At 50.5% G+C, this 25,501-nt stretch overlaps 1 protein-coding gene across 1 annotated transcript in view; it reads left to right on the top strand.

The window, feature by feature from the left end:
• Dnmt1 (DNA methyltransferase 1) overlaps nt 1-25,133 on the top strand; it is a 49,384-nt gene extending 24,251 nt beyond the window's left edge. Inside the window, exons 12-39 of the mRNA XM_036192551.1 lie at nt 325-403; nt 4,448-4,485; nt 4,758-4,803; nt 4,896-4,976; nt 5,051-5,157; nt 6,798-6,916; nt 7,161-7,253; nt 7,613-7,764; nt 8,278-8,465; nt 8,557-8,740; nt 10,713-10,810; nt 10,948-11,095; nt 12,647-12,762; nt 12,922-13,123; nt 13,196-13,335; nt 14,071-14,244; nt 15,848-16,066; nt 17,573-17,765; nt 19,376-19,460; nt 19,691-19,819; nt 19,952-20,234; nt 20,397-20,538; nt 21,989-22,155; nt 22,391-22,568; nt 23,005-23,200; nt 23,519-23,799; nt 24,422-24,512; nt 24,812-25,133. Coding sequence (XP_036048444.1) covers nt 325-403; nt 4,448-4,485; nt 4,758-4,803; nt 4,896-4,976; nt 5,051-5,157; nt 6,798-6,916; nt 7,161-7,253; nt 7,613-7,764; nt 8,278-8,465; nt 8,557-8,740; nt 10,713-10,810; nt 10,948-11,095; nt 12,647-12,762; nt 12,922-13,123; nt 13,196-13,335; nt 14,071-14,244; nt 15,848-16,066; nt 17,573-17,765; nt 19,376-19,460; nt 19,691-19,819; nt 19,952-20,234; nt 20,397-20,538; nt 21,989-22,155; nt 22,391-22,568; nt 23,005-23,200; nt 23,519-23,799; nt 24,422-24,512; nt 24,812-24,849 — 3,967 coding nt within the window. The 3' untranslated portion in view covers nt 24,850-25,133. The remainder of the gene's footprint in view (nt 1-324; nt 404-4,447; nt 4,486-4,757; nt 4,804-4,895; nt 4,977-5,050; nt 5,158-6,797; nt 6,917-7,160; nt 7,254-7,612; nt 7,765-8,277; nt 8,466-8,556; nt 8,741-10,712; nt 10,811-10,947; nt 11,096-12,646; nt 12,763-12,921; nt 13,124-13,195; nt 13,336-14,070; nt 14,245-15,847; nt 16,067-17,572; nt 17,766-19,375; nt 19,461-19,690; nt 19,820-19,951; nt 20,235-20,396; nt 20,539-21,988; nt 22,156-22,390; nt 22,569-23,004; nt 23,201-23,518; nt 23,800-24,421; nt 24,513-24,811) is intronic.
• Nucleotides 25,134-25,501: the final 368 nt, after the last annotated feature.

Below are 25,501 nucleotides of genomic sequence, written 5' to 3'. Positions count from 1 at the left end.
TGTGTATAGTCAAGAGGTTGACACCCTGCATCTCTTACCCTCGACCCTGAAGCTTACAAATGGTGGGTATACCAGCTGGCCAGTAAACTCAGGAATCCTCCACATCTCCACAGTGGGATTCCGGGCCTGTGCCTGCTGTGCCAGCTTTACTTGGATGCTGGGGATCAAACTTGGGTCCTTAAGACTTGTGAGGCGCCTTAGGCCCTCAGCTCTCTCAGCTGCCAGTGTTTTGCTCTTTGATGGGGTTGTTGATCCGTCATTTTCAGAATGGTCTGCTGGAGCTAGTTTTTCAAAGGTAATGTTTGATGTGTTCCTTGTTCACAGGGCCACCAAACGGAGACCCAAGGAAGAATTGGGGGATTTGACTCCAGAGACTCCTGAGGACAGAGAGGACGAGGAACGGGTAACTAAGGAGAGCATTGGCTCTTCTGTTCCTTAACTTAAAGGAAAAGAGAAGTGGTGGTGGCACACACCTTTATTCTGTCTGTCTGTCTATCTATCTATCTGTCTATCTATCTATCTATCTATTTATTTTGAGCTGAGGATCGAACCCAGGGCCTTGCGCTTGCTAGGCAAGCGCTCTACCACTGAGCTAAATCCCCAACCTGGCACATACCTTTAATTCCCAGCACAGAAGCAGGAGGATCTCTGTGAGTTCAGGGTTGGCTTGGTCTACAAAGTTAGTTTTAGGACAGCCAGAGTTGTTGTTGCACAGAGAAACTCTGTCTTGAAAAACCAAACAAACAAAATTATTGTACGTGTCGGGGTGTTGTGCAGTGCTCACAGAAACCAGAGGTACCAGGTCACCTGGAGCTGGCTGTGGGTACTAAGACCTGATCCTGGGTCCTCTGAAGGATCAGCCAGTATTCTTACCCACGGAGGCAGTTCTTCAGCCTCACTTTCAGTCATTTGTTATTTTTTTTTTATTGTTTTTGAGTCTAGATGTATCTATGTATCCTAGGCGACTTCAAACTCCAGAAGTCGTCTTCTGGTGTTACATGCATATCATGGCACATGCACACCTACACAATATACATACACACACAAGATAGACAAATTAATTTTAAGATTTCTAAGAGGGAAGAAGTTGCTCTGAATAGAACCACAATGCCACAGTGAATAAAACACCAGCACATATCTAGTCTACTCCAATCCTAGTCTTTCAGGATTTATTTATTTATTTTTTTTGGTTTTTCAAGACAGTTTTTCTCTGTAGCTTTGGTGCCTTTCCTGGAACTCATTCTGTAGCCCAAGCTGGCTTGGAACTCACAGAGATCCTCCTGGCTCTGCCTCCTGAGTGCTGGGATTAAAGGCATGTGCCACTGCTGGCCCGGCTCAGAGTATATTTTTATTGAGACAATATCTCCTTATAAACACATCCTGGCACCCCCAGTGTTGGACACAGGTGTGTGTCATGTCAATTTGCTTCATGTCTGCTGTTTTTTAAGCATTAATCTGTGACCCACATTAAGATCTAGACTATGTTTAAAAAAAAGAAAGAATAAAAAAGCTGGTCAGTGGTGGCGCCTGCCTTTGATCCCAGCAATCGGAAGGCAGAGAAGCAGCTGGATCTGAGTTTAAGGTCAGCCTAGTCTACAGAGCAAGTTCCAGGACAGCCAAGGCTACGTCAGGCCCTGCCTTGGAGTGAGGGTGGGGAGAATCTAGATTGTATGCAATTACATGCTACCTATTGACCTGAATATGCTCCAGGAAAGTCGTTACTAGGTAACTTTGCCCCTAACAAGTAAGTCATGATGTGTAGTTAACAAAAGATGCCATGGAGTTGCTAGATGGTCACAGATCATGTATGACTGTCATCTGTATGGCCCATAGCTGATCAAAACATCGTTATGTGGCTCAGTTTTGTTACAAATGATGTAGACGTTCTCAGCATACTCTCATTTGTGGAAAGTGTCCTGTGGTTCCCAGCTTCTTAGCTGTCTTCTCTGGCCTGTTTCTTGCTGGTGGCTGCTCTCTAGGAACTCTGTAGCTGTGGTGAGCCAGTGGCCCCTTGTGAGGAGATTTTTAGCCCAGACTTAGGCACTGTGGACTGTCTATCCTTTCAGCCTCTCATACTGTCTGTCTTTAAGTGTGGGCTGAAAGCCAAGTCTTCATATCTGCTAGAAGTGCTCTGCTACTGAGCCTCATTGTTGATTCTAACCCAGCGTTTTTATTCTTTTTGGTTTTTTGAAATGAAGTTTTTTTTTTTTTTAAGATTTTTTTAATTTATTATTACTATGAATTTGTATACAGAAGAGGGCACCAGATCTCATTACAGATGGGTGTGAGCCACCATGTGGTTGCTGGGAATTGAACTCAGGACCTCTGGAAGAGCAGTCAGCACTCCCAACCTCTGAGCCATCTCTCCAGCCCTGAAACGAAGTCTTAATGCTGTTGTCCAGGTTTATCTCAGTCCCCTGTGTCAGTCTACTGATTGCTGGGATCTAGACATGAGCCACCACACCTGCTTCGCCTGATGTCTTAGTGTCACTTGAAACTGAGCAGGAGCTGCTGAGTGCAAACCTCAGTGTTAAACCTCCATAGAAGTTGTTAGTGAGGCCACTCTGGTGGCCATGTAGCCTGTGCACACTCTGGATTCCATACCCAGCTCTGCAGATTGAAAGGAGGTAAAAAGTTGAGAGGAAGCCAGGCATGGTGGAGGCATGCCTGGCTTCAAAGCATCCGGGGACAAAGGCAGGATTACTTTTAGTTTGAGGTCATAGTGAGCTCCAGGTCAGCTGGGGGACATACCCATGACCCCTGGTCCACTGTTTCCAGATGATGCCACAAGAAGCATGGTGCTACCGCCCAAATTCCTAAAAACAGTCAGTAGCCCAGCATCAGCATGAAACAGGGCTGGCCAGATCCAGAACCTGGGAAACCAGACTACCTTCCACAAGTTAGGACTACATATTTGAAAACACATAGGCTACATAACAACACTTGGTCAACAGTGGATCCCATACGTCAGCTCCTGTGCTTATCACCTAGTGCCATCATACCCATTTGTAAGTACTGACACTTACAATACATTCTCTTGTATGGGTCCTAATTCAAACTTAAAGATGGCACAGAGGAAGCAGGGCATTGTGGCTCTTACCCATAATCCCAGCATCAGGAGGCTAAGGCAGAAGGATCTGGAATTCAGTGTCAGCCTGGGCTACATAGCCCGACAATTTTAGGGAAAAATTATTTAATTGAAGACAGTTTCGTGAGAGGTAAGTTTGAAGCATGCACACCAACTAACCTGCCACACTTCCTAAACAAAGGACACACTTAGGGTTAGAATAGTACTGCCTTCAAGTGCTTCTGTGAAAACCATAACGCAGATTGTCAGTGCCTCTGGAGCTAGGGTGCTTAGGGATTGAGGGAAGTGTTATAGGCTTTGGATCCATCAGGTCTGACTGTGGTGGGAGAGGGGGCACCAGCGTTTACTCCAGTTCCTTTACTGCTTACAGTTGGCATTCTAAATCTATGTCTCATTAGGACCTACACAGTAGCCACAACCCCATACTCAAGAGGCAAGAGACAGGCAGATCTCTTCAGTTTGAGTCCAGCCTGGCCTACATAGGGACTTATTTCCAGGCCAGCTAGGGGCCACATAGTGAGAGCCTGTCTCAAACATAAAGTGGCAATGACTTTTTTGAGTTCACTGAGTCATTTTAAATTGAAGTAATTCTATATGTTGCTTTGCTCAGGCTGCCTGTGATAGGCATCTCCAGTAATACCTGTGAAACTTGTGACTTCTAGAGGTCCATGTTTAGGAGGACCCCACAATTAGCTACTGGAGAGGCTGCTCTGTGGTTCCCTGACCACTTCGATGTTGCTGTATCCTCACGTGGCTTTGGGTAGTACAAGGAGAGACTGGGCTCTGGTGTCCTCCTTCCCATAAAAATGGCGCATCTTTAGAGTCAGGGCCTCACTGCTAGGGCCTTGTTGAACTTCACCTTTCTAGTTGCCCTGCCTCCTGATGCATCCACACTGGGGTGTTTGTTTTTTAGATGGAGGTCAATCTGGGATACTTGGCGAGACTCTAACTCATGGTCCTCCTGCCTTAGGCTTCTGAGCACTGGGGTTAGAGCAGGCTTTTCATGGAATTTGGACTTTGGAGTGATTTGGGCCTCATTACCTGAATCTTAACCAGCTTTCTCCCTGAGTTTTGTAACAGTCACACATAGGAAGGTTTTGGTTGCGGGGGTGGGGATGGTGGGGGGTGGTGGTTGTGTTTGTTTGGTTTTGTTATTTGAGACAGGGTTTCTCTATGTAGCCCTGGCTGTCCTGGAATTTGCTCTGTAGACCAGGTTGGCCTCGAACTCAGATCCACCTGCTTCTGCCTCCTGAGTGTAGAGATTAAAGGCATGTGCCACCACTGCCCAGCAGTATAGGAAGTTCTTAGTGCCATCCAAGCCTGAGATGTCCTGACTCTGTTCCTCTTTCTCTTGTTTAGGAGGAGAAGAGACGAAAAAAAATGACCCCCGGAGAACCGTAAGTGCTTTTTCCTTACAGAGCAGGTGATGCTGTGTTGGTTCTAGGCGAGCGGTGAGAGGTGGCCGTTAGTGGACTGCCACAGCAGCCTTAGCTTTCTGTGGATTGGAGTGGAGGCCAGGACACTCCTGTTCTACAGGCCAGCCTCATACCCTGACAGTCGCCGTGGTTATTGGCATCAGCATGCTCGTGGTTAGGAAAAGGTAATGGAGGGCCGATGGAAGTGTCTTCTAATTTGATGGCATATCCAACAACCTTGTGCTTCCTTCCAGAGCAGAGAAAAAGGTGGCTCGAACCAAAACAACCATGAACCCAAAGGTAAGGGCACCTCCAAGAACTTGGCCAGCAGCAGTGCAGCAGTCCCCAGATGTTGGAGAGCTGCCCTGAGGCCGTACCTGTCCTTCCCACAGATAGACCTGCTACGGTGCCCCCAGTGCGGCCAGTACCTGGATGACCCTGATCTGAAGTACCAGCAGCACCCTTCGGATGCTGTGAGTCCACGCTTAGCCTCACCCTTTGTCCTGCCTCCTGGTATGACCATGTCTCACTGTCCCCTGTCCTTCAGGTGGAGGAACTCCAAATGTTGGTCAGTGAGAAACTGTCCATCTATGATTCCAGTTCGTCTGGAGAACGCATCGATTCCTCTCCCCAGCACAGGGTGACCTGCTTCAGGTAACCACCATGTTCTGGGTCACGTCCTATGGTGGGCATCCAAGTATTGGTCCTAACCACAGGGCCCCTCGAGCTGCTCTCCTTTTAACGATAGCCAAGAAACCAATTAAGGTTGGGTAGACTTTAGCCACAGGTAGAAACTTTGTTATTGCTGTTTGTTGGCTTTTCTGGCATTTTGTTCTGCAGCCTGGGCCAGCCTCTAACTTGATAGGTAGTCCAGGACGACCTTGAACTCCTGGCCTTCTTGTGCTGACACTCCCAGATTGTGTAGTACTCTGAGGAGTCAGCCTAGAGCTTCACTTACATCAGGCCGGCACTTCAAAGCTGAGCCGCCTTTCCAGCCCTGGTTTTGGTTTTTGAGATAGGGTTCCTAACTGTCAGCCGACTGACTTTGAACTCCTCCTGTCATTCTGGGCGTGCACCACTAAGCTTAATTTCAAACAAACAAACAAACAAACAAACAGAACTAGAACTCACTATGTATCCCTGGCTAGAACTTTCTAAATTGATCAGGCTAGACTCAAACTCAGGTCCACCTGCTTCTGGCTCTGAGCCTAGCTTTGTTGCTATTCTGATACTCCTTCACAGTGCTGGGGTAGAACGTAAGGCCCCCTGCACTCCAGCCAGGGGCCTAACCCTAGGCCACGCCCCCATCTGTCTCCTGCTCTGTGGTCGGTACAACTTCACAGGCTAAATCTCCAGGTCATGCCATTCTGAAACTCATCCTTGTGCTCACACAGTGACCAGCTCTGTGCAGAGTGCCAATTCACAGGCGTAGCCCCTCAGACCCTTGCTTTTCTGGTCACAGAAAATCTGTGAGAGCTCTCAGAGGTTACCTACCATTCCTGCGCTGGCCATGGGCAGAGTGGTTGGTGGAGAACCAGGGCCAGATGGATGGTGCTGGGACCCACAAGTCCTTCTGGGTTGTATATGGTAGAAGGGTCCCCTCAGGAGCACATATTGGCATCCCAGTAGGCATTTTTCTTGGGTGCTCCTAGATGTTGAACCCACCATGGGCTGGGGTTTCTTGGGTGAAGATCCCTGGGTATGGCTATGGCAGTATTCCCTGCAAGTTGATGGTGGCCATATCTCTCCCTACCACTGGAACATTGATTCCCATAAAGGATACTGTCTGCCAGTGATCTACAGGGGCAGACCCTAATAGGCAGTAGATCTGAGGAGCCAGTTGAAGCTTGCTTGTAGATAGCAGTCAGCTATGAATTCCACTGAGGCATCCTCCTTCCCTCAATTACATAGCCTCCTTCCTGGTGCGGGGGGTGGGAGGAGTGGGGATGGCTGAGGGCATGCAGCCCTTGGCTGAGTATGGCTGGTGGAAACATGCCCTATGCAGGATCAGGCCTGGTACTCCATTTCTTTTTAGTCTGGAGAGATGACTTGGCAGTCAACTCCAGTTCCTGATACCTATGTAGGCAGCTCACAACCAAGCAGCTATAATTCAATGTCGGGGGAATCCTCTGACCTTAGTATGTGTACTTGTCATACAAGCGGGAGAGTGAGACACTGTTGGTGATGGACATTGCTGAGTCCAGAACCCTCACTTAGTCTGGGTCCCTGGAGTCTGACTGGTCTGTGGCCCTCTGTGCTGGGTCGGTGGTAAAGTGATGTTTGTTGCCGTACAGTGTCTATTGCAGTCGAGGTCACCTGTGTCCTGTTGACACTGGTCTCATTGAGAAGAATGTTGAACTCTACTTTTCTGGTTGTGCCAAAGCAATTTATGATGATAATCCATCTGTGGAAGGTATGTGGAATAGTCCAGGTATGTGCAATGTTCAAGGGTTCTTTATTAAAAGAAGCAAGCAAAATTTAGAAAGCATGATGTCCCCATGGGGGGCGGGTACTACTTCAAGCGGAGAACTCAGAAGTTCTGCCATTAACTGAGCAAAGTGACCCTGAAGAGAGGCAGCATGCTGGCTGTTTTCTAGCTGGGGTAGGAGTTGTGAGTCATCATGTTTTGTCTATTATCAAGAGACATTTTTTTACAGGTGGTGTCAATTGCAAAAACCTTGGGCCAATCAATGAGTGGTGGATCACTGGCTTTGATGGTGGTGAAAAGGCGCTCATTGGCTTTAGCACATGTGAGTATCTGCCCAGTCACAGGTGTCCTGGAACCTCTGCCTGTCTGGTCCGCCTTAGAGGGGTTGTCATAAGGCACGGGAGGACCTGGTGGCCTGTGCTTATCATGACTGGCCTGGAAGCTGACCCTTCAGTTGTATGGCAGTCAAGTGCTTACAACTCAGACAGGTCCAAATCTCACCTGGCTCATTTCCGTCTGGCTCCAGCAGGCCAAGGAGTTTGGGGCTAGCAACATGACAGGACCCCACTAAACCAACCAAGCAGCCACCTGCATAAAGGGCAAGTGCTGTGGGAGACAGCAGTGCTAATAATCACCCTGACTGCACGGATCTCTAAAAACCACATCACGTGTTCTTCCTAGCATTTGCAGAATACATTCTGATGGAACCCAGCCCAGACTATGCACCAATATTTGGTCTGATGCAGGAGAAAATTTACATCAGCAAGATTGTGGTTGAGTTCCTGCAAGGCAATCCTCACGCTGTCTATGAAGACCTAATAAATAAGATTGAGGTGAGAGCTTTACCTCTATGAATGTTTGGATCCACATACATGTAGCATGGGTGTTGTTATAGAAGACTGCGTTCAGAGTCAGAGCCTTTCAGTACCACTACAAGAATGTTGATAGAAGGTCAATGCAGCAGGCCTGGGGGCGTGGCTCAGTGGTAGAGCCCCCGTCCAGAGTCCCCAGTGAGGGCCTGGGGTGTGGCTCAGTGGCAGAGCCCTGTCCAGAATCCCCAGTGAGGGCCTGGGGTGTGGCTCAGTGGCAGAGCCCTGTCCAGAATCCCCAGTGAGGGGCTGGGGTGTGGTCAGTGGTAGAGCACCCGTCCAGAATCCCCAGTGAGGGGCTGGGGTGTGGCTCAGTGGCAGAGCCCTGTCCAGAACCCCCAGCAGGGCCTGAGGGCATGAGACTTTTGGTGTATTGCTTGCCTAGCATACATGAAATACTAGGGTCCCCCTCCTGCAGCATTTCAAGGAGGCAAACTATTAGAAACGTCTGATCCTTTTTCTTTTCTTTCCCCCAAGACCACTGTCCCTCCTTCCGCCATTAACTTGAACCGGTTCACAGAGGACTCCCTCCTGCGCCACGCCCAGTTTGTGGTGAACCAGGTGGAGAGCTACGACGACGCTAAGGACAGCGATGAGACGCCCATCTTCCTGACCCCCTGCATGAGAGCCCTGATCCAGCTGGCCGGGGTCACCCTGGGGCAGAGGTAAGGGTGGAGCAAGCGGGTCGGTGGGTGGCTCCAGCCCAGAGAAGGCGATCTCTGTCTGGTTCTCTAAAATGGTGGCCATCTCTCTCAGGCGAGCGGAGAGGCGCCATAACCTTAAACACTCTGCTAAGGAGAAGGACAAAGGGCCCACAAAAGCCACCACCACCAAGCTGGTCTACCAGATCTTTGACACTTTCTTCTCAGAGCAGATTGAGAAGGACGACAAGGACGAAAAGGAGAATGCCTTCAAGCGCCGCCGGTGTGGCGTCTGTGAGGTGAGGAGGGCTAGCCTTAGATGTGGAGGCGTCAGTGTTCTCGAGAAGCAGCCTGCCTTATAGGACACATGGGGTTGAAGTCAACAAGAGTGTCCAGGGCCTTTGTTGTGGGTGATGCCCTTGGCTACATAACCTGGTTTCCTGAGAGACATTCGCTTCGTTACACTCTAGAATTCTGCAGAAGTACAAGTTTCCCTCAGCTTAGATTTGTGGCTACAGAAGGCCTTTTGATGTGACTTGGGTAGTATCTAGCTCAGGATGCCTGGAAGTCTCAATCCTACCTCATTCTTCCAAGAGCTGGAATTACAGAACTGTGCCAGGCACTTGTGAATACTTTTTACATAGATGGCCTTGGAATCAACCTGTGTCACATTAAAAAAACAAAACAACCCCCCCCCAAAAAAAAAACAAAAACTCAATGTGGTTAAGATGGAGGGATAAGCCTTGATCCAGGCACGAGAGAAGTGGAGGCAGGAGGGCCAGGATTTCAATGTCATCCTAAGTTACGTAGTGAGTTTGAGGTCAGCCTGGGCCACAGGAGACCATGTTTGGAAAATTGGAGAATGGATTTATATACTGAACATGGCTTGTATGTGCACATGAGGCAGCTAGGTAGACAAGGCCATCTTGAAACTGCTGGTGGTCCTTCCGCTTCCCAAGAGCTGGGCATCCGGGTATGTAGTGCCATGCCCAACCCCGTGATGTGTGTCCTGACACCAGCTTACAGGGCACACCTTGTCTCGGGCTGTAAAAGGGACTGGGGCATCGGAGAGGAGACTGGCTGTTACATGCTGTTCTCAGCACCAAAGGGACAGCTGGGATTTTCTCTAGAGGAAGTCACCCTAACCCTGTGACACAGCTCAGGTGTATTTTTTGCAGTTTACTGTTTTGACTGGGTGCAACAGAGCCTGGCTGGTCCCCAAGCCCACAGTAGTGTCCGTTCTTTTCTCATGGCAGCTCTCCTCAGGATGCCCTGTCCTGCCATCTTTGACTTTTCTCAGTGTCTTTGTATCTAATGTTAATTCCCTTTAAAGTGTTTTGGTTTTTTGAACAGGGAATCTTGGTAGCCCTTTTGGTTACCTTGTTCTCATGCTCTTGTTTTGTTAGTGGCCATCCCCGCAGACTCCCTCGGTGTCAGGTGGGGACACTGGTAACTCTGTAACACCTCAACAGAGCTGCTTGTGAGTTTCTAGGCTGCACTCCGCACCCTGTGTACCTCCAAATACTCAGCTTTACAGACCCCCTTCTAAGGGTACAGTGTTGCTGTGGACCCTGAGTGAGCTGGATGACTTGACAGCTAATACAGGCCAAGTCTGTGTGTGGTTGCCAAGCTGTGTTGCCTAGGGAATGGGTGGAAAAAGTCTTAAGTGCTCAGCATAGATGCAGTATGTTTTCACACTTGGAAAAACTTTATTAGTGAGCCAGGCAGTGGTGGCGCATGCCTTTAATCCCAGCATTTGGAGGCAGAGGCCAGCCTGGTCTACAGAGCGAGATCCAGGAAAGGCACCAAAGCTACAGAGAAACCCTGTCTTGAAAAACAACAACAATAACAAAAACCACCAAAAAAAAAAAAAGCTTCATTAGTGAGGATGTGTGCACAGGCTGCAGTGTGTATATATGGAGGTCAGAAGTGACTTTGTGGAGTTTGTTTTCTATCTTGCTGTGGGTCTTGGGCATTGAACTAAGCTTAGGTGGTTTGGCACCAAGTGCCTTTACCCCCTGAGACATTTCATTGGCCCTGAGCATGCATATTTTTGAAAGTTCCTGGGCTGGGTATGGTGACACACACCTTTAATTCCCAGCATTCATCTGCAGAGGCAGGTAAATCTGAGTTTGAGGCCAGCCTGGTCTGCGTAATGAGTTCTAAGACAGCCAGGGCTAGATAGAGAGACCTCATCTCAAAAAAGAAAGCCAAACAAAAAGTTTCTAGTCATGAATGGCTGGTTGATCGACCCTTTTTAATATTTTTCAGGTCTGTCAGCAGCCTGAGTGTGGGAAGTGCAAGGCCTGCAAGGATATGGTTAAGTTTGGGGGCACTGGACGGAGTAAACAGGCTTGCCTCAAGAGGAGGTAGGCTGTGCTGTGTTCTGTTTTGATAACAAGTCAAGGTGGCTGAGGCAAGTGCACTATGCAGTGTCCTGTGGCGACATGGGGAAGAACTGACAGGACGTTTTTCCCTGGGGTTGACTGCCATGTGTGTTCTGTAGGTGTCCTAACTTGGCTGTGAAGGAGGCAGATGATGATGAGGAAGTTGACGATTACATCCCAGAAATGCCGTCACCCAAGAAGTTGCACCAAGGGAAGAAGAAGAAGCAGAACAAAGACCGTATCTCCTGGCTGGGGCACCCGCTGAAGGTGAGGGCCCGTCCTCTTCACGCTGCCCCTCGAGCCCAGCCGGCAGCTGGCTCACCGTGAGGAGGGCTGCTGCCCCTCCCTTCCTCTTCCTGATACTTAGGAGTAGTGTGCAAGGCCTCAGGCACTCTAGGCTAGAGCTCTACAACTGAACCACCATACCTCAGCCCCTCACTGGTAAATCCTGAGCTGCCTCTGTAGCCTAGGCAGCCCATATACTTGTATACTTGACACTGTTCCATTTCCACCTCCCAAGTGCTAAAATTACAGTCATGTGCCACCATGTCAGGTTTGGGGTTTTTGTTTGTTTTGTTTTGCTTTGTTTTATTTTTTTGAGATAAGGTTTCTCTAAGCTCTCACTCTCCGGAACTGCTTATGTAGACCAGGCTAGATCAACCTGCCTCTGCCTCCAGAGCGCTGGGATTAAAGGCATGCAACACCACACCCAGCTTAATAGAAATTTATTGCTGGACTGTGGTGGTGCACATCTTTAATCCCAGTACTTGGGAGGCAGAGGCAGGAGTATCTCTGAGTTTGATGCCAGCTTGGTCTACAAAGCGACTTCTAGGACATCCAGGGGTATACAGAGACTGTCTCGAAAAACAAAAATTACAAACAATTTAAGCTGGGTGGTGGTGGTGCACTCCTTTAATGCCAGCACTCAGGAGACAGAAACAGGTAGATCTGAGTTCGAGGCCAGCCTGGTCTACAGAGCAAGTTCTAGGACAGCCAAGGCTATACACAGATAGGCTTCATTTGGAAGCATTGTTTTTTGTTTCGTTTTGGAGATAGGCTCCCACTGTTTAGCCTAGGTTGGATTCAACTTATTTTTTGTTTTTATTCTTTTAATTTATCGTATGTAGATTTGTATATACATGCACTATGAGTGTGCCTAGTGTCCACAGAGGTCAGAAGAAGGTAAAGAATCCCCTGGAACTGGAGTTATGAATGGTTGTGAGCCACTGTGGGTGCTAGGAACTGTAACAACAAAAAATACTTTTTCACAGCTGAGCCATCTCTAGGTGCTGGCCTGGAAACTTTTTTTTTTTTTGCCTTTCAGGTGTTAGGATTGTAGGCATGTGCTACCAGTCCCAGCAGCTCATGCTTTTTTAATTTGAGTTAGGGTTCTACTGTGTAGCTTTGCCTGGCCTGGACCTCAATGTAGGCCTGCCTCTACCTCCAAAATGTAGGATTAAAGGTATGTGCCATTATAATATACCTAGCTTTCTTAATTTTATTACATTTATTGGTGAATGCACACACATGCCACAGCATGGGTCACTTCTCTCCACATTCCTGGTTGTAGGTTCCAGAGAATAAACTTAGGTCACGTTTAGTGGCAAAACTCTTTTGCCCACTGAGCCATCATGTTAGCCCTCATGACGCGTACGTCATGCTTTCACTCTTGTGGTTGCTGGGATGGAGCCCAGGCCTGGCATCCCTTCAGCACTCTTTGCCCTGCTGACCCACACCCTTAAGCCTCAAGTCAGTTTCATAGAAAGTTAGAGAAACACTGGACTTGACCCTCACCTGAGCTTCAGCATTTGGTTTCAGGTTGAAGAGAAGAGAACTTACTATCAGAAGGTGTGCATCGATGAAGAGACCCTGGAGGTGGGGGACTGCGTCTCTGTCATTCCAGATGATTCCTCTAAGCCACTGTATCTAGCCAGGTGTGTCCTCCTTTTGCCAGATTTGAGTACCTGCTTTTCCGCTTGAACACCTGAAGTCCATTGTGTCAGAATGAAACCAGAAGTTCCTCAAGGTTTTGTGTGGTCAAGTTCTGCTGGTTACATGAGATACCTATTCCCTGTTCCATCTTCCGGCTGCAGGGTCACAGCACTGTGGGAAGATAAGAATGGGCAGATGTTCCATGCACACTGGTTCTGTGCTGGGACAGACACAGTCCTTGGAGCCACCTCCGACCCCCTGGAGCTGTTCCTGGTGGGCGAGTGTGAAAACATGCAGCTTTCCTACATCCACAGCAAGGTCAAGGTCGTCTACAGAGCACCCTCGGAAAACTGGGCCATGGAGGTGAGTACCTCCTCTCCTCCCCATTCCACCCGCCTGTAAAGAACCAAGGCTGACCGTGTTTTGTTTCCACAGGGAGGCATGGATCCTGAGACTATGCTGCCAGGGTCCGAGGATGATGGAAAGACCTATTTCTACCAGTTCTGGTACAACCAAGAGTATGCGAGATTTGAGTCCCCTCCCAAGACCCAGCCGACTGAGGACAACAGGCACAAGTGAGTGGTGAAGCCAGCTCTAGACCCCATCCTGCTTGTGAGTCCCGCCATCCTCTCAGGCTCCAGGGAAAGGTCTGCTTATTCCCCAGTTGTGTTCTTTGCTGACCAGAGGCCTGACATTGTGAAAGTGTTGAAAATGTGTGGGCGGGCCAGGCAGTGGTGGTGCACACCTTTAGTCCCAGCACTTGGTAGGCAGAGGCAGGAGAAACTCTGAGTTCGAGGCCAGCCTGGCCTACGGAGTGAGTTCCAGGACAACCAGGGCTACATAGAGAAGAAACCCTATCTCAAAAAAATCGGAAAAAGGAAAAAAAAAAATAGTTCATTTGTGGTGCTGGGTTGTAGCCCTGGGCCTTGAGCAAATGCTAGCTGAGGACCCTGCTGTTGATGTACACAGCCTCAGCTTGTTTGCTAGTATTTATCTTTGAGTTGTGGTCCACAGGAATTGTCTTCAGAGCCAGGTGGTGGTGCATGCCTTTAATCCCAGCACTCGGGAGGCACTCACTCTGTGAGTTTGAGGCCAGCCTGGGCTACAAAGTGAGTTCCAAAAATTCACAGAGAAACCTTGTCTTGAAAAAACAAACAACAAACAAACAAAAAACTGTCTTCAAAGTGTGGGCATAAAGGGATAGTTCCTCCAGAGACCTGCAGATACAGTCTCCTCTTGGATTTCAGTGGCTGCCATGGTCACCATTCGGCTACCTCAGAGCCTTGAGTTTCTTCCCTTGGCTTCTACAGGTTCTGCCTCTCCTGTATCCGACTCGGTGAGCTGAGACATAAAGAAATGCCTAAGGTCCTGGAGCAACTTGATGAGGTGGATGGCCGGATCTACTGCAGTTCTATCACCAAGAATGGTGTTGTCTACCGAGTTGGTGACAGTGTGTACCTGCCTCCTGAGGCCTTTACCTTCAAGTGAGTGTCCCCATGGTCCATACTGGTCAGTTGGCTCTGATACTTCCAGCTACTCCCCTGAAGCCAGTGTTTAGACCATATCCAATTGGTTTCTGATGAGAAACTGATTCCTAACAACTGCACTTCAATTTCAGAGCTCTTAGCTCTGTTACTATAACAAAATAACTTTCTGAATTGTAAAGGTTGCCAGATTCTGGCTCATAATTTTGGAAGTTCAGTGCAACATTGGGTAGACCACTCTTGGCCTCTGAGGGTGGCAGAGCTCACCTATCTAGGAAGCAAAGGAGAGATGAGGCTGTGTTGCCACTATGCTCTTGAGAGCGTGCCTCCAGGGACTTTTCTCTAGGCCTCACCTTGTAAAGACTCTGTCACTTGCTGATAATGCTGCTGGGCTGGGGACCTAGCCCACCGCACACTGCCTTGGGGGTCTTTCAGCATCTGAGCTGTGTGTGAGGCTGAGACCTGGGGTGCTGGACGGTCTCTTACTTCCTTGCTTCTGCACCTGAGCAGCTGTGAGGCCTTGGGCTTCTCCCTCAATCTGTTTCTCCTTGACGCTGATGGGGCCTGCCTGCCAGAACTCCAGTGCTCTGCCCAGGCTCTGTCAGATGAGATCCGTGAAAAGGACTACCTCAGACTCTGTGTGTTGGAAGTCAGAGGTGTCACCTCCACCCTCCATTCTTAATCCTAAGCACTGGGGCAAGTTGGAATTGCAGCTCATGTTTTCCAAACATAGCTCAGTATCTAGGCTTAAGAATCCATTTTCCTAGTGAGACCTTAAGCCCCCAAATTTAGCTTAGTTCCTGTGACCCAGGAATGAGTGGGTGCCTCTGCATTGATGGTGTTGGGTGTATTACCCAATCTTGAAGTGCTCATCTTTGGTGTCCTCAATAAGTTCCCCGTGGTGTCACCTGCCACGTAGAAGCACACCAGTCAGGCCACACACAGGCACTCAGAGGTTCCTCTGGGACTTGAAAGTCAAGGCACTGCTAGCCAGAGTGGGAGCCACACTGGAAGATCACCTCCTGTGTCCTTGTGGGTGCCTGAGGGTAGAGTAGCAAGATGGGCAACCAGCTTTGCCCTGAGTTGGACCAAATTCAGCATCACATTTACATCAGTGCTCCATAGTCAGGGAAGTGAGATCATGTCACAGTGATCCCTTGAGCCACAGGACTCCTCAGAACACAGAGGTTCCTTTCCTGGCTGACTCCTGAAAAGGTGGTACCTGTGCCCTCTCAGAAGCTGCTGGCTCCCCTAATGAAGTGCCCCCTCCTATGACATTGCAACTTGTGCTGGCTGACAGGACCTTGTCACATACCACTTAGTAAGTGCACGATGCCGCATGGCTGGGAGGCAGGTCCAGGTTGACCTAAAACTCACTAGTTAGCGTAAGCTTACCTGAAACTCTGACCCTCCTGCATCGATTGATTAGTTTGTCTCCCAAATCCTGGGATGACATGCATGTGCAGCCACAGCCAGCTGAGCTGGGAGTTGAGTGGTGGGTTAAACCGAGATCTCATTTGTACTGTAGTGGTACTTGGCTGTCTCTGGACTCTTACGGCCTTGAGCTCAGGTGTGTTGTCCTCTTCACCTTTCTTCTCTGCAGCATCAAGCTGGCTAGCCCCTTGAAACGCTCAAAGAAGGAGCCTGTGGATGAGAACCTGTACCCTGAGCATTACCGCAAGTATTCTGACTACATCAAAGGAAGCAACCTGGACGCTCCGGAGCCCTATCGCATCGGTCGGATAAAAGCAATTCACTGTGGCAAGAAGAATGGCAAGGTCAATGAGGCGGACATCAAGATCAGGGTCAACAAGTTCTACAGGTTGGTGTGGGTTCTGCCTGCTGAGAGGCCCTTCAGAAGGTGCTGCTGCTGGAGATGGCTTTCTAGATATCCTGAGGGCACCGGTGTATTGCATAGTTGTGGCCTTAGGGGCTGTGTCAGGAGCCTGTGTCTAGCATGTGGGACCGAAAGCTGCAGAGTGGCAGGGAGTGTGTCCTGGTTTGTCTGGATCCTCTGCCCCAAACCACAGTCCTTGTCTGGTCTCTCACCACCCTCCCCAGTCCCTCTGCTCTGTACCTTCTTTGCTGGTTCTAAGGTTTGTTTTCCAGCCATTGTTTTAACTAAACACCCTCACCCACCCATCCACACACACTTTGTGCATTCGTGTGTGCTGTCTGCGTGAGTGTGTGTGTGTGTGTGTGTGTGTGTGTGTGTGTGTGTGTGTGTGAGTGTGTGTGTGTGGGGGGGGGGGTTGAGGATGAGTTTCAGCAGGCAGCAGAAGAGGGCTACAGTGAAAGAAAGCTGGCCCAGATGACCAGTGTGCACTTGTTTCATTAACACATCCCCCTGTCTCAGCATCCCAAGTACTAGGATAACAGGCACCTGCTACTACACCTGATTTTTCTGGAGTTTTCATAAAAGTCAGCATGGTTAAAAAATAATGAGGCACCCATCGTTGATAGGTAGGATGAAGGCAGAGAAGCAGAGCATTCCTGATCTGGTTCCCAGGAGTCCCATTCCTGCCGTACTGTTAGGTCCAAATCAGAGTAGTGCAACCACACTGATGGACCTGGGACATGTGGTCCTTCCCATGATGCTGTTTATAGATTGAGTATCCCCAAGCCAAAATACTCCTTGTTCAGCTGACCTCGTCTTACAGGCTGCCTTGGGTATACTTAATGCCAGTGCTTCAGGTTTAAGAAGTTTAATTCCCAGCACCCACATGGTGTCTCACAGTCATCTTAACATCCCAGTTTCACGGGGTTTAATGCCTACCCTCTTCTGGCCTTCTATGGGCACTGTACTCACCTGTTGTACAGACATATGCCAGCAAAGCACCCATACACACTGAATACAAATGAAGAAATCTTTTTCAAAATGCTGTCTGAAATGTCCTGCGTAGACTAGGTTGATAGTTGCCTGTAGCCAGCACTTGCGTTGTGGCAGGAGGACCACTGAGATGGAGGTTAACCTGTGTATCAGAGCAAAACACAGTCTTAAAAAATAAAGGCTGCTGGGCAGTGGTGGCTCAGGCCTTTAATCCCAGCACTCGGGAGGCAGAGCCAGGCAGATCACTGAGTTCAAGGCCAGCCTGGTTTACAGAGCAAGATGCAGGACAGGCACCAAAACTACACAGAGAAACCTTGTCTCGAAAAAAACCAAAGAAAAAAATACAGGCGTTGAGGTGTGAGGTGTACGAGACTAACAAGATCCCTGTTCTCACACTCAGCACTCCAATTGCTGGTTCCAGACATTGAGATGAGGGTGCTTTGACCTGTGATTATAAACGTGTGGTACAGTAATGCTCACCTGGTGTCCTCTTTACAGGCCTGAGAACACCCACAGATCCACCCCGGCGAGCTACCATTCAGACATCAACCTGCTGTACTGGAGTGACGAGGAAGCTGTGGTGGACTTCAGTGACGTGCAGGGCCGCTGCACTGTGGAGTATGGGGAGGACCTGCCTGAGAGCATCCAGGAGTACTCACAGGGCGGCCCTGACCGCTTCTACTTCCTTGAGGTGGAGCCAGGCTTCAGGGGCAAATGTTTGAGAGCGGGCTGCCCCAGAAAGTGGCTCAGGCTAGGGCGGAGCTCAGTAGTGGGGCCTGTGTTCATCAGGCTAGGCTAGGTCCTGGATTTATTTGTCTTAGGGTGGGAGATACAAGGTAGACCAAGGAAGCAGCTAATGTGCATGTGTGGAGTGGATTTGGGTTTTGTTTGTTTTGAGATAGGGTCTTAATATATAGCCCTGGAACTTGATATGTAGACTAGGCTAGGCTTGAACTGACAAATCCACCTCCCTCTTCCGAGTGCTAGAATTAAAAGCTTGTGGTGCTCACCCCAGGCCAGCCTATGTGGTCTTTTAGTTTTTCGAGACAGGGTTTCTCTGTGTAGCCCTGAATTGGCTCTGTAGACCAGCCTGGCCTCGAACTTAGAAATCCACCTGCCTCTAGCTCTTGAGTGCTGGGATTAAAGGCATGTGCCACCACCACCTACCTGGCTCCTATGTAGAATCTTAGGAGTAGGGTTTTGGCTTTGAAAGAAAACAAGGCAGCTGGAGACATGGCTTGGTCTGATAGAACTCTTGCCTAGGATGCATGAAGCCCTGGGTTGTCGGTTCCCCAGCCCTCAGGCCATGGAGGCAGGATTGAGCACTCAAAAGGAGGTAATGGCTAGCAGGCAGTTGTTGAATGCGCAAGGGGATAGGGCACAGTACCTTTCAGAGCTGCACATCCATGCTGTCACCCACAGCACGGGCCTTTGACAGCAAGAGGTTCTGGAGTTTGGTGCTCAGCTTTTGCTTTTTTGTGTTTTGTTTTGGTCTTTGTGTGTGGTGTGTGTCTCTGTGTGTGTGTGGTGTTTTTGTTTTTGGTTTTGTTTTTTCTCTGTGTATCCCTGGCTGTCCTGGAACTTACTCTGTGGACTGGGCTGGCCTTGAGCTCAGATCTGCTCGCCTCTGTTTCCCAAGTGCCACCACCACCTGGCTAACATTCAGCTTTTTAAGAGTATGCCACATTTTACTAACACCATTAAAAATTTATCTGAGGGACTGTTTTGAAGGCCTCTACCAGTCATACCTTGGGTCTTAATGTATGTTGGTTGGGAAGGTCCCCCTCCTTGGGAAGAGTATACTCTGGCTCCATCTAGTGTGGCCAGGTGGTAGCCTGGTTTGGAGAAAGGATCCAAGAACCTCTTGGATAGGTAGTAGATCCATTTGAATACCTGGGGCTTGGCTCGTTAGTGTTGTGTTAAGGTAAGTGCTCATTTTTCCAGGTTCTGTGTGTGCATGTTTGTGTGGCATTGGACAGCGGCCTCCCATAGTGCCCTTTCCTTAGACTGGATGCTCTGGGTGCTTACCGGAGCAGATGTTGGTGCAGACCACAGGAGGGTTAATAGAATAATTGTGATTTTTAGACAGCCTCTCTGTAGTGTGGACTGGCCTCAAGCTCATAATACTTGGGCATCAGCACCTTGACCAGCTGGCTGCAGTCTTGTCTGTTTCCAATAATAAGATCAAATTCTGTTGGTGGCTGATTGGCTGTGCTCTTAGGAGATAAGAGACTGTCAGAGCTCTTAAACTGTGGGGATCCCTGTATTTCTTCTGGACTAACGTGGCTCCTCTCTGTGCAGGCCTACAATGCAAAGAGCAAAATTTTCGAAGACCCTCCAAACCACACCCGCAACCCTGGGAACAAAGGGAAAGGGAAGGGAAAAGGTGCGTCCCTGTCTGTCACTCCAACATGTATGGGGACAAGGTTGCATGTTGCTTAGGCTAGCATGGAACCCTGAAGCTTCCTGCCTCCACCTCCCAAATTCTGGAAGACTGAATTGGGAAGGTCTCCCGAGAAGCTACTCTAGGTCACATAGCAAGACAACGTCTCCTGAATAAGTCTCTGAGGAGAGCAGTCTGGGCTCTTCTCACACTGGTGGCCTGTTCTCCTTCAGGAAAAGGGAAGGCAAAGTGTCAGGTGTCAGAGCCCAGAGAGCCTGAGGCAACCATCAAATTGCCTAAGCTGCGGACCCTGGATGTATTTTCTGGCTGTGGAGGGTTATCTGAAGGATTCCACCAAGCAGGTAGGCACTGGTTGGTGCCGCCTCTGGCCTGGCTCTGGGGAAGCTTTGGAGTGTGCACATAGCCGGACCGGGTGACCGTGGCCTGTTGAGCAAGTGACATGAAAAGCAAACCTTTGCCCTTGCGTCCACCAGGCATCTCAGAGACACTGTGGGCCATTGAGATGTGGGACCCAGCTGCCCAGGCATTTCGGCTGAACAACCCTAGCTCCACGGTGTTCACAGAGGACTGCAATGTACTGCTTAAGCTGGTCATGGCTGGCGAGGTGACCAACTCCCTGGGCCAGAGGCTCCCCCAGAAGGGCGATGTGGAGATGCTGTGTGGTGGACCACCCTGCCAGGGTTTCAGCGGCATGAACCGTTTCAACTCCCGTACTTACTCCAAGTTCAAAAACTCGCTAGTGGTCTCCTTCCTCAGGTAGGCACGGACAGCCCTCTACCACTTGCTGTCTTTGGGCAACTCCAGGCTAAATTCAGCTTTGTGGGGGAGCCCCTCCCTAGTGGGAGATGCCTGTGCCCTGGTGCAGGTTCCCTGGGGCCTGTGGGTTTGTGGTGACCTGTCTCCTTCCTGTCTCCACAGCTACTGTGACTACTACCGGCCGCGCTTCTTCCTTTTGGAGAATGTCAGGAACTTCGTGTCCTTTAAGCGCTCCATGGTGCTGAAGCTCACACTGCGCTGCCTCGTCCGCATGGGCTACCAATGCACCTTTGGTGTGCTACAGGTGGGCACTGCACAGCAGTGCAGTCCCTGGACTGCTGCCCTCCATCACTAACCAGGAGAGTGTTCAGGCCTGCTCTAGGCAGCAGAGGGTCTGTGTGATCACCAGTGTGTTGGTGAGGATAGAGGCGTCTCATAGCTCAGATAGAAAAAGCATAGGGTTAGCTGGTGTGGTGGTGCCCGCCTTTAATCCCAGCACTAGAGAGGCAGGTAGGCAGATCTCAGTTTGAGGCCAGCCTGATCTACAGAGTGAGTTCTAGCATAGCCAGAGCTACACAGAGAAACCTTGCCTTGAAAAAGAAAGAAGCATGGAGTGACCAAGTATGGTAGCACATGCCTGTCATCCCAGTCTTGAAAGGCTGAAGTAGATCGTGGGTTCAAGGCCAGTGTCTCAGGATTAAGAGCTGGGCTGTAGCTCAGTGTAGTGCATTTACCAGCAGCACGTTGGTGAATGCATTACATTTGCCAAAAGTAAGCAGGGTTGGCTGGGACCCAGTTAGAGCACATGCCTCACTTGCAGGAAGCCTGGGTTCCATTCCCATCACCACTAGCCCAAACATGGTTGCACACACCTATCATCCCCACAAGTAGGATCAGTACTTCAAGATGTCATCTTTGTCACATAGCAAGTTTGTGGCCAGCCTGGGCTACGTGAGACCTTGATTTCAAAATCAAACATCAAAAATAGTTGTCCAAGAGCCAGGCGGATCTCTGTGAGTTCGAGGCCAGTAGGCTCTGTACAAAGCTACAGAGAAACCCTGTCTCGAAAACCAAAAAAAAAAAAAAAAAGTTGTCCAAAGGGATGCTGAAGTAACTAGAGGACATGCAAGGCCACTCGGGGCAAGTGCTGCACTCCCAACTTCTGCCTGAAGCCAGGCCTCGTCACTGGCCATGTTCTTCCTGTGACGTCAGGGAGTGGGGCTCCTGGCTCCCCGTTGGTCTTACCCTTTCTGCAGTGTTCCTTAAGAGGGCTGGGATTGACAGCAGCCTCGTAGATGTTAGGTCAGTGAAAGGCGAAGTGGCCCACAGCAGAACAGGTTTGATCCAGAGCAAACTGTGATGGCAGCTTTCCAGTTGGTCAGCCAGAGGTCTTGCCATCCCCTCAGACCCATGAGTCACTGTGAGGGGAGAAAGGTGGGGGGCAAAAACAGGTGGGTCGGTCTTCTTGGGGCTGGGCTGGACAAATTGCAGTGGTAGGGGCCTACGAAGAGCAGTGACTAGTTCTGGAATTCACGTTACTATAGTCTGGAAGATTGTCACCGCTTAACCACAGTGCGAGTGTCACAAATGACATGGCCCTGGCTAACGGGCAAGTTGCTCTTACTGATGAGCTGCGGTATCAGCCTTGTGAGTTGCAGGTGTGTGCTACCTCCTTCTGGTTCTGGTTCTCTGCATGGAGGCCAGCTAGGCAGACATACTGCCTGATGCCGCCTGTCTCCATTCCCCTGTTGCAGGCTGGACAGTATGGTGTGGCCCAGACACGGAGGCGGGCCATCATTTTGGCTGCAGCCCCAGGAGAGAAGCTGCCTCTGTTTCCAGAGCCTCTACATGTGTTTGCACCCCGTGCCTGCCAGCTGAGCGTTGTGGTGGATGACAAGAAGTTCGTTAGCAACATTACCAGGTAGGAGCTGATCTCAGCATCCCATGTGCAGGACAGTGGACAGTGATAGTAGGTCATGATGCCTGGACCACTGAGGTTTGTGCCAGGCTGTCAGGAAGCTCAAGCCTGTTGCAAGTCCCAGCCTCAGTGTGCAGGCAGCTGGCTTCAGTAGAGCACACACTACAGCTGCCCTTCACATCTTAAGATCCGGCAGAGGCTGCCTGCATGACAGCTAACAGAGTACCCTCTGCTGCAGGCTGACCTCAGGCCCCTTCCGAACCATCACGGTGCGGGATACCATGTCTGACCTCCCTGAGATCCAGAATGGAGCCTCGGCACCTGAGATCTCCTACAATGGAGAGCCCCAGTCCTGGTTCCAGAGGCAGCTGCGGGGCTCACACTACCAGCCCATCCTCAGGGACCATATCTGCAAGGTAGCTAGCCTGGGTCTGGTGCTCCCTTGGGTCTTTGCCTGGCCCAACTTCCCTTTGGGCTTACTTGTACCTCCACAGGCCTGCAGGCTCAACATCTCCAGTCTCCCACCCCCATGGCCAATAGTGTCATCTTCAGATGGCCCTGGGGTAGCATCCAAGTGCCTCCCCCAGTACCCCTCTCCTAATAGCTTTTCTGGGTGGGCTTCTGAGACACTAGACTTCACCTTTTGTGTGCTTCTCTGGCTGACTTCACACTGGCCCCTTGTCCTATTCTTTGGTCTCAGCTCTCCCTCCAGGTATGTCCTTGGCTCCATTCTTAGGTAGCCGGCTCTCACGGCTAGGGCTGGGTAGTTGTCTCCTCCTGATAGGATCTGAGCCTCTGGTTCCCTTTCGTGCTTCCTGACCCGGGTTTCAGCTGGGACTCCCTGTGCTCTAGGACATGAGCCCGTTGGTGGCTGCCCGCATGCGGAACATCCCACTGTTCCCAGGATCAGATTGGCGTGACCTGCCCAATATAGAAGTGCCGCTCACAGACGGCACCACCACCAAGAAGCTGCGCTACACCTTCCATGACAGGAAGAATGGCCGCAGCAGCTCTGGCGCCATGCGTGGGGTCTGCTCCTGTGTGGAAGGTGGGACCCCAGGCTTTAGTCATCCCTTCGCTCAGAGTGCCCACAAACATGAACCCCATGACTGCAGCCCTGTGTGTGGCCTAGCCCCTTAGCGAGGGTGGCTTTTTAGGGTTCCCTCGCAGCCTCCACTTGACACATCTGCTTGTCAGCCTTGTGGCCCTGGCCGCGCCTGGGTGCTGTGTGTCAGGTGCTCTGTGCTTGGAGCATGCGGCCGTCAGAGCCCCTCTGGTGGAGGCCCCTTTGCAGAGATGCAGTGCCCCAGGGAGTCTCCCCGGAGCCTGGCACCAGCCCTGGCTATAGCGCAGTGTTCTGTTGCAGGCAAGGCCTGCGACCCCACAGCCAGGCAGTTCAACACCCTCATCCCCTGGTGCCTGCCGCACACTGGGAACCGGCACAACCACTGGGCCGGCCTCTACGGGCGCCTGGAGTGGGATGGCTTCTTCAGCACCACTGTCACCAACCCTGAGCCCATGGGGAAGCAGGGCCGAGTGCTCCACCCAGAGCAGCACCGGGTGGTGAGCGTGCGGGAGTGTGCCCGCTCCCAGGGCTTTCCGGACACCTACCGGCTCTTCGGCAACATCTTGGACAGACACCGGCAGGTCAGCCCAGCACCAGAGCTCGTTGCCAAGTGGCCTCAGCTCTCATGTAGGGAGTTGGGCTGTGTCACTGAGAGTGTGGGTCATCAGCAGCGACACGATAGCACACATGTCTTTCCTAGGCAGGCTGTCCCTCGTTAGGAACTACAGTTTCAAGAAAGAGGCCCATGCCAGAAACACTGGCCTGGCCTGGCCTGGCCTCCATGCAGACCGGCCCCATGCTCCCCCAAACCCTTGTTTGGCTCATAGCAGGAATCAAAGTGGACTGGGGTGTGTCTGCATTTTGCTTCCAGATTTTCCTAAAGCCTTCTAAAAGCTCATTGTTGGCCATGTATGGAGGCTCACACATTTAATCCCAAACACTGGAGAGGCAGAAGCAGGTTGATCTGAGTTCCAGGCCAGCCTGGTGTACATAGAGAAACCCTGTCTTTGAAACAAAGACCAAACCAAAAGAACTCCCTGTTAGTGATCTGTGGGTCTAAGGGCATCACAATGAAGGCCTGTGCTGCCACTCGAGAAGATTGAATTCCTGATGCCCAGGTCGTGGTCCTGCCTTGGTCAGAGCAGAGGTAGGCCACTGGTGAGCCTGGGTGTCAATCTAGTGTGGCCTCTTTCCTTCCCACAGGTGGGTAATGCTGTGCCACCACCGCTGGCCAAAGCCATTGGCCTGGAGATCAAGCTCTGTATGATGGCCAAAGCTCAGGAGATCGCCTCAGGTATGTGCCACTTTCCTCATGGGCAGCTCTAGGCCCTGGGACTTGGGCACACCAGCTCCACATGAGGACAGTAGTGGAAGCCACCGGTGACCTGCCGGTGACTGCACAGTGGCTTGGAGGGGGTGTGAGCCTTCCTGCTGACGTGGTCATCAGGCACCGGCCTCAAGTAGTGCTGACCAGGGTGCGGAAACTGGGGAGATGCCTTAGTCCTGAAAGTCTCCAGCTGCTGCAGGGTCTCCAGGCCAGCCATGAGCTTACATGGCGCTGTGCTCGGGGTGACTTCTTTCCTTTCTCCTCAGCTGCAGTTACAGTAAAGGAGACTGCGACGCTGGACTAGTTCTGCTCTCCCAGAGCCCCACATGCACTGTTGTTGTGTTTTTAACCTGTTGAGCCCCATCATTTGAAACGTGCACAGTGTCTGTGACCATGGCTGACACTAGCTGTATGTATGAGGTTTGCTTTGTGACCGAGCCCTGCAGTGCTTTGTGCATTCTGAATCTTAAAGTGTTTGTTTTTAATTCTGTATTTTATCAGATCCGCCACTGTGCAGGTGGCAAGCAAGATTTGATGTAGTTTTTATATGTTGTAATATTTCTTCAAATAAAGCGCTTCTATAAAGCACCCCAAGTAGTGACCGACTTCTCTGGCTGCTTCCCCACCAACAAAAGAGGGGGCATGGGCCCTCAGGCTTGAAGGCATCCACAGATGTGCTACCTGCATCTACTTCATGGGATACATTTCTGTGACGCAGTTCTGGCCAGTGAGGGCAAATGGAACGTTCCAGAAAGCCTCTTAAGAAAATGGTGTTGGGTATCTCCATGGCTACTTTGCCCTGTTCTGGAGTTGACTGTACTGTGGTGTCTGGGAATGGAGCAGCCCCCCCTATGATCATAAGGACAGAGACCTGGGTGGTGCAAGCAGAGAGGAACCATGGCTGAGCTGCCCTCAAGTAGAACTCCAGTTGGCTCAAGACCTGCCTAGGCTTTCTG

The sequence above is a fragment of the Onychomys torridus genome, chromosome 7 (genome assembly GCF_903995425.1).
Source record: "Onychomys torridus chromosome 7, mOncTor1.1, whole genome shotgun sequence".
NCBI classification, from domain to species: domain Eukaryota; kingdom Metazoa; phylum Chordata; class Mammalia; order Rodentia; family Cricetidae; genus Onychomys; species Onychomys torridus.
The sequence above is the reverse complement of the archived record's forward strand: the minus strand, read 5'-3'. Positions and strand labels throughout refer to the sequence as shown.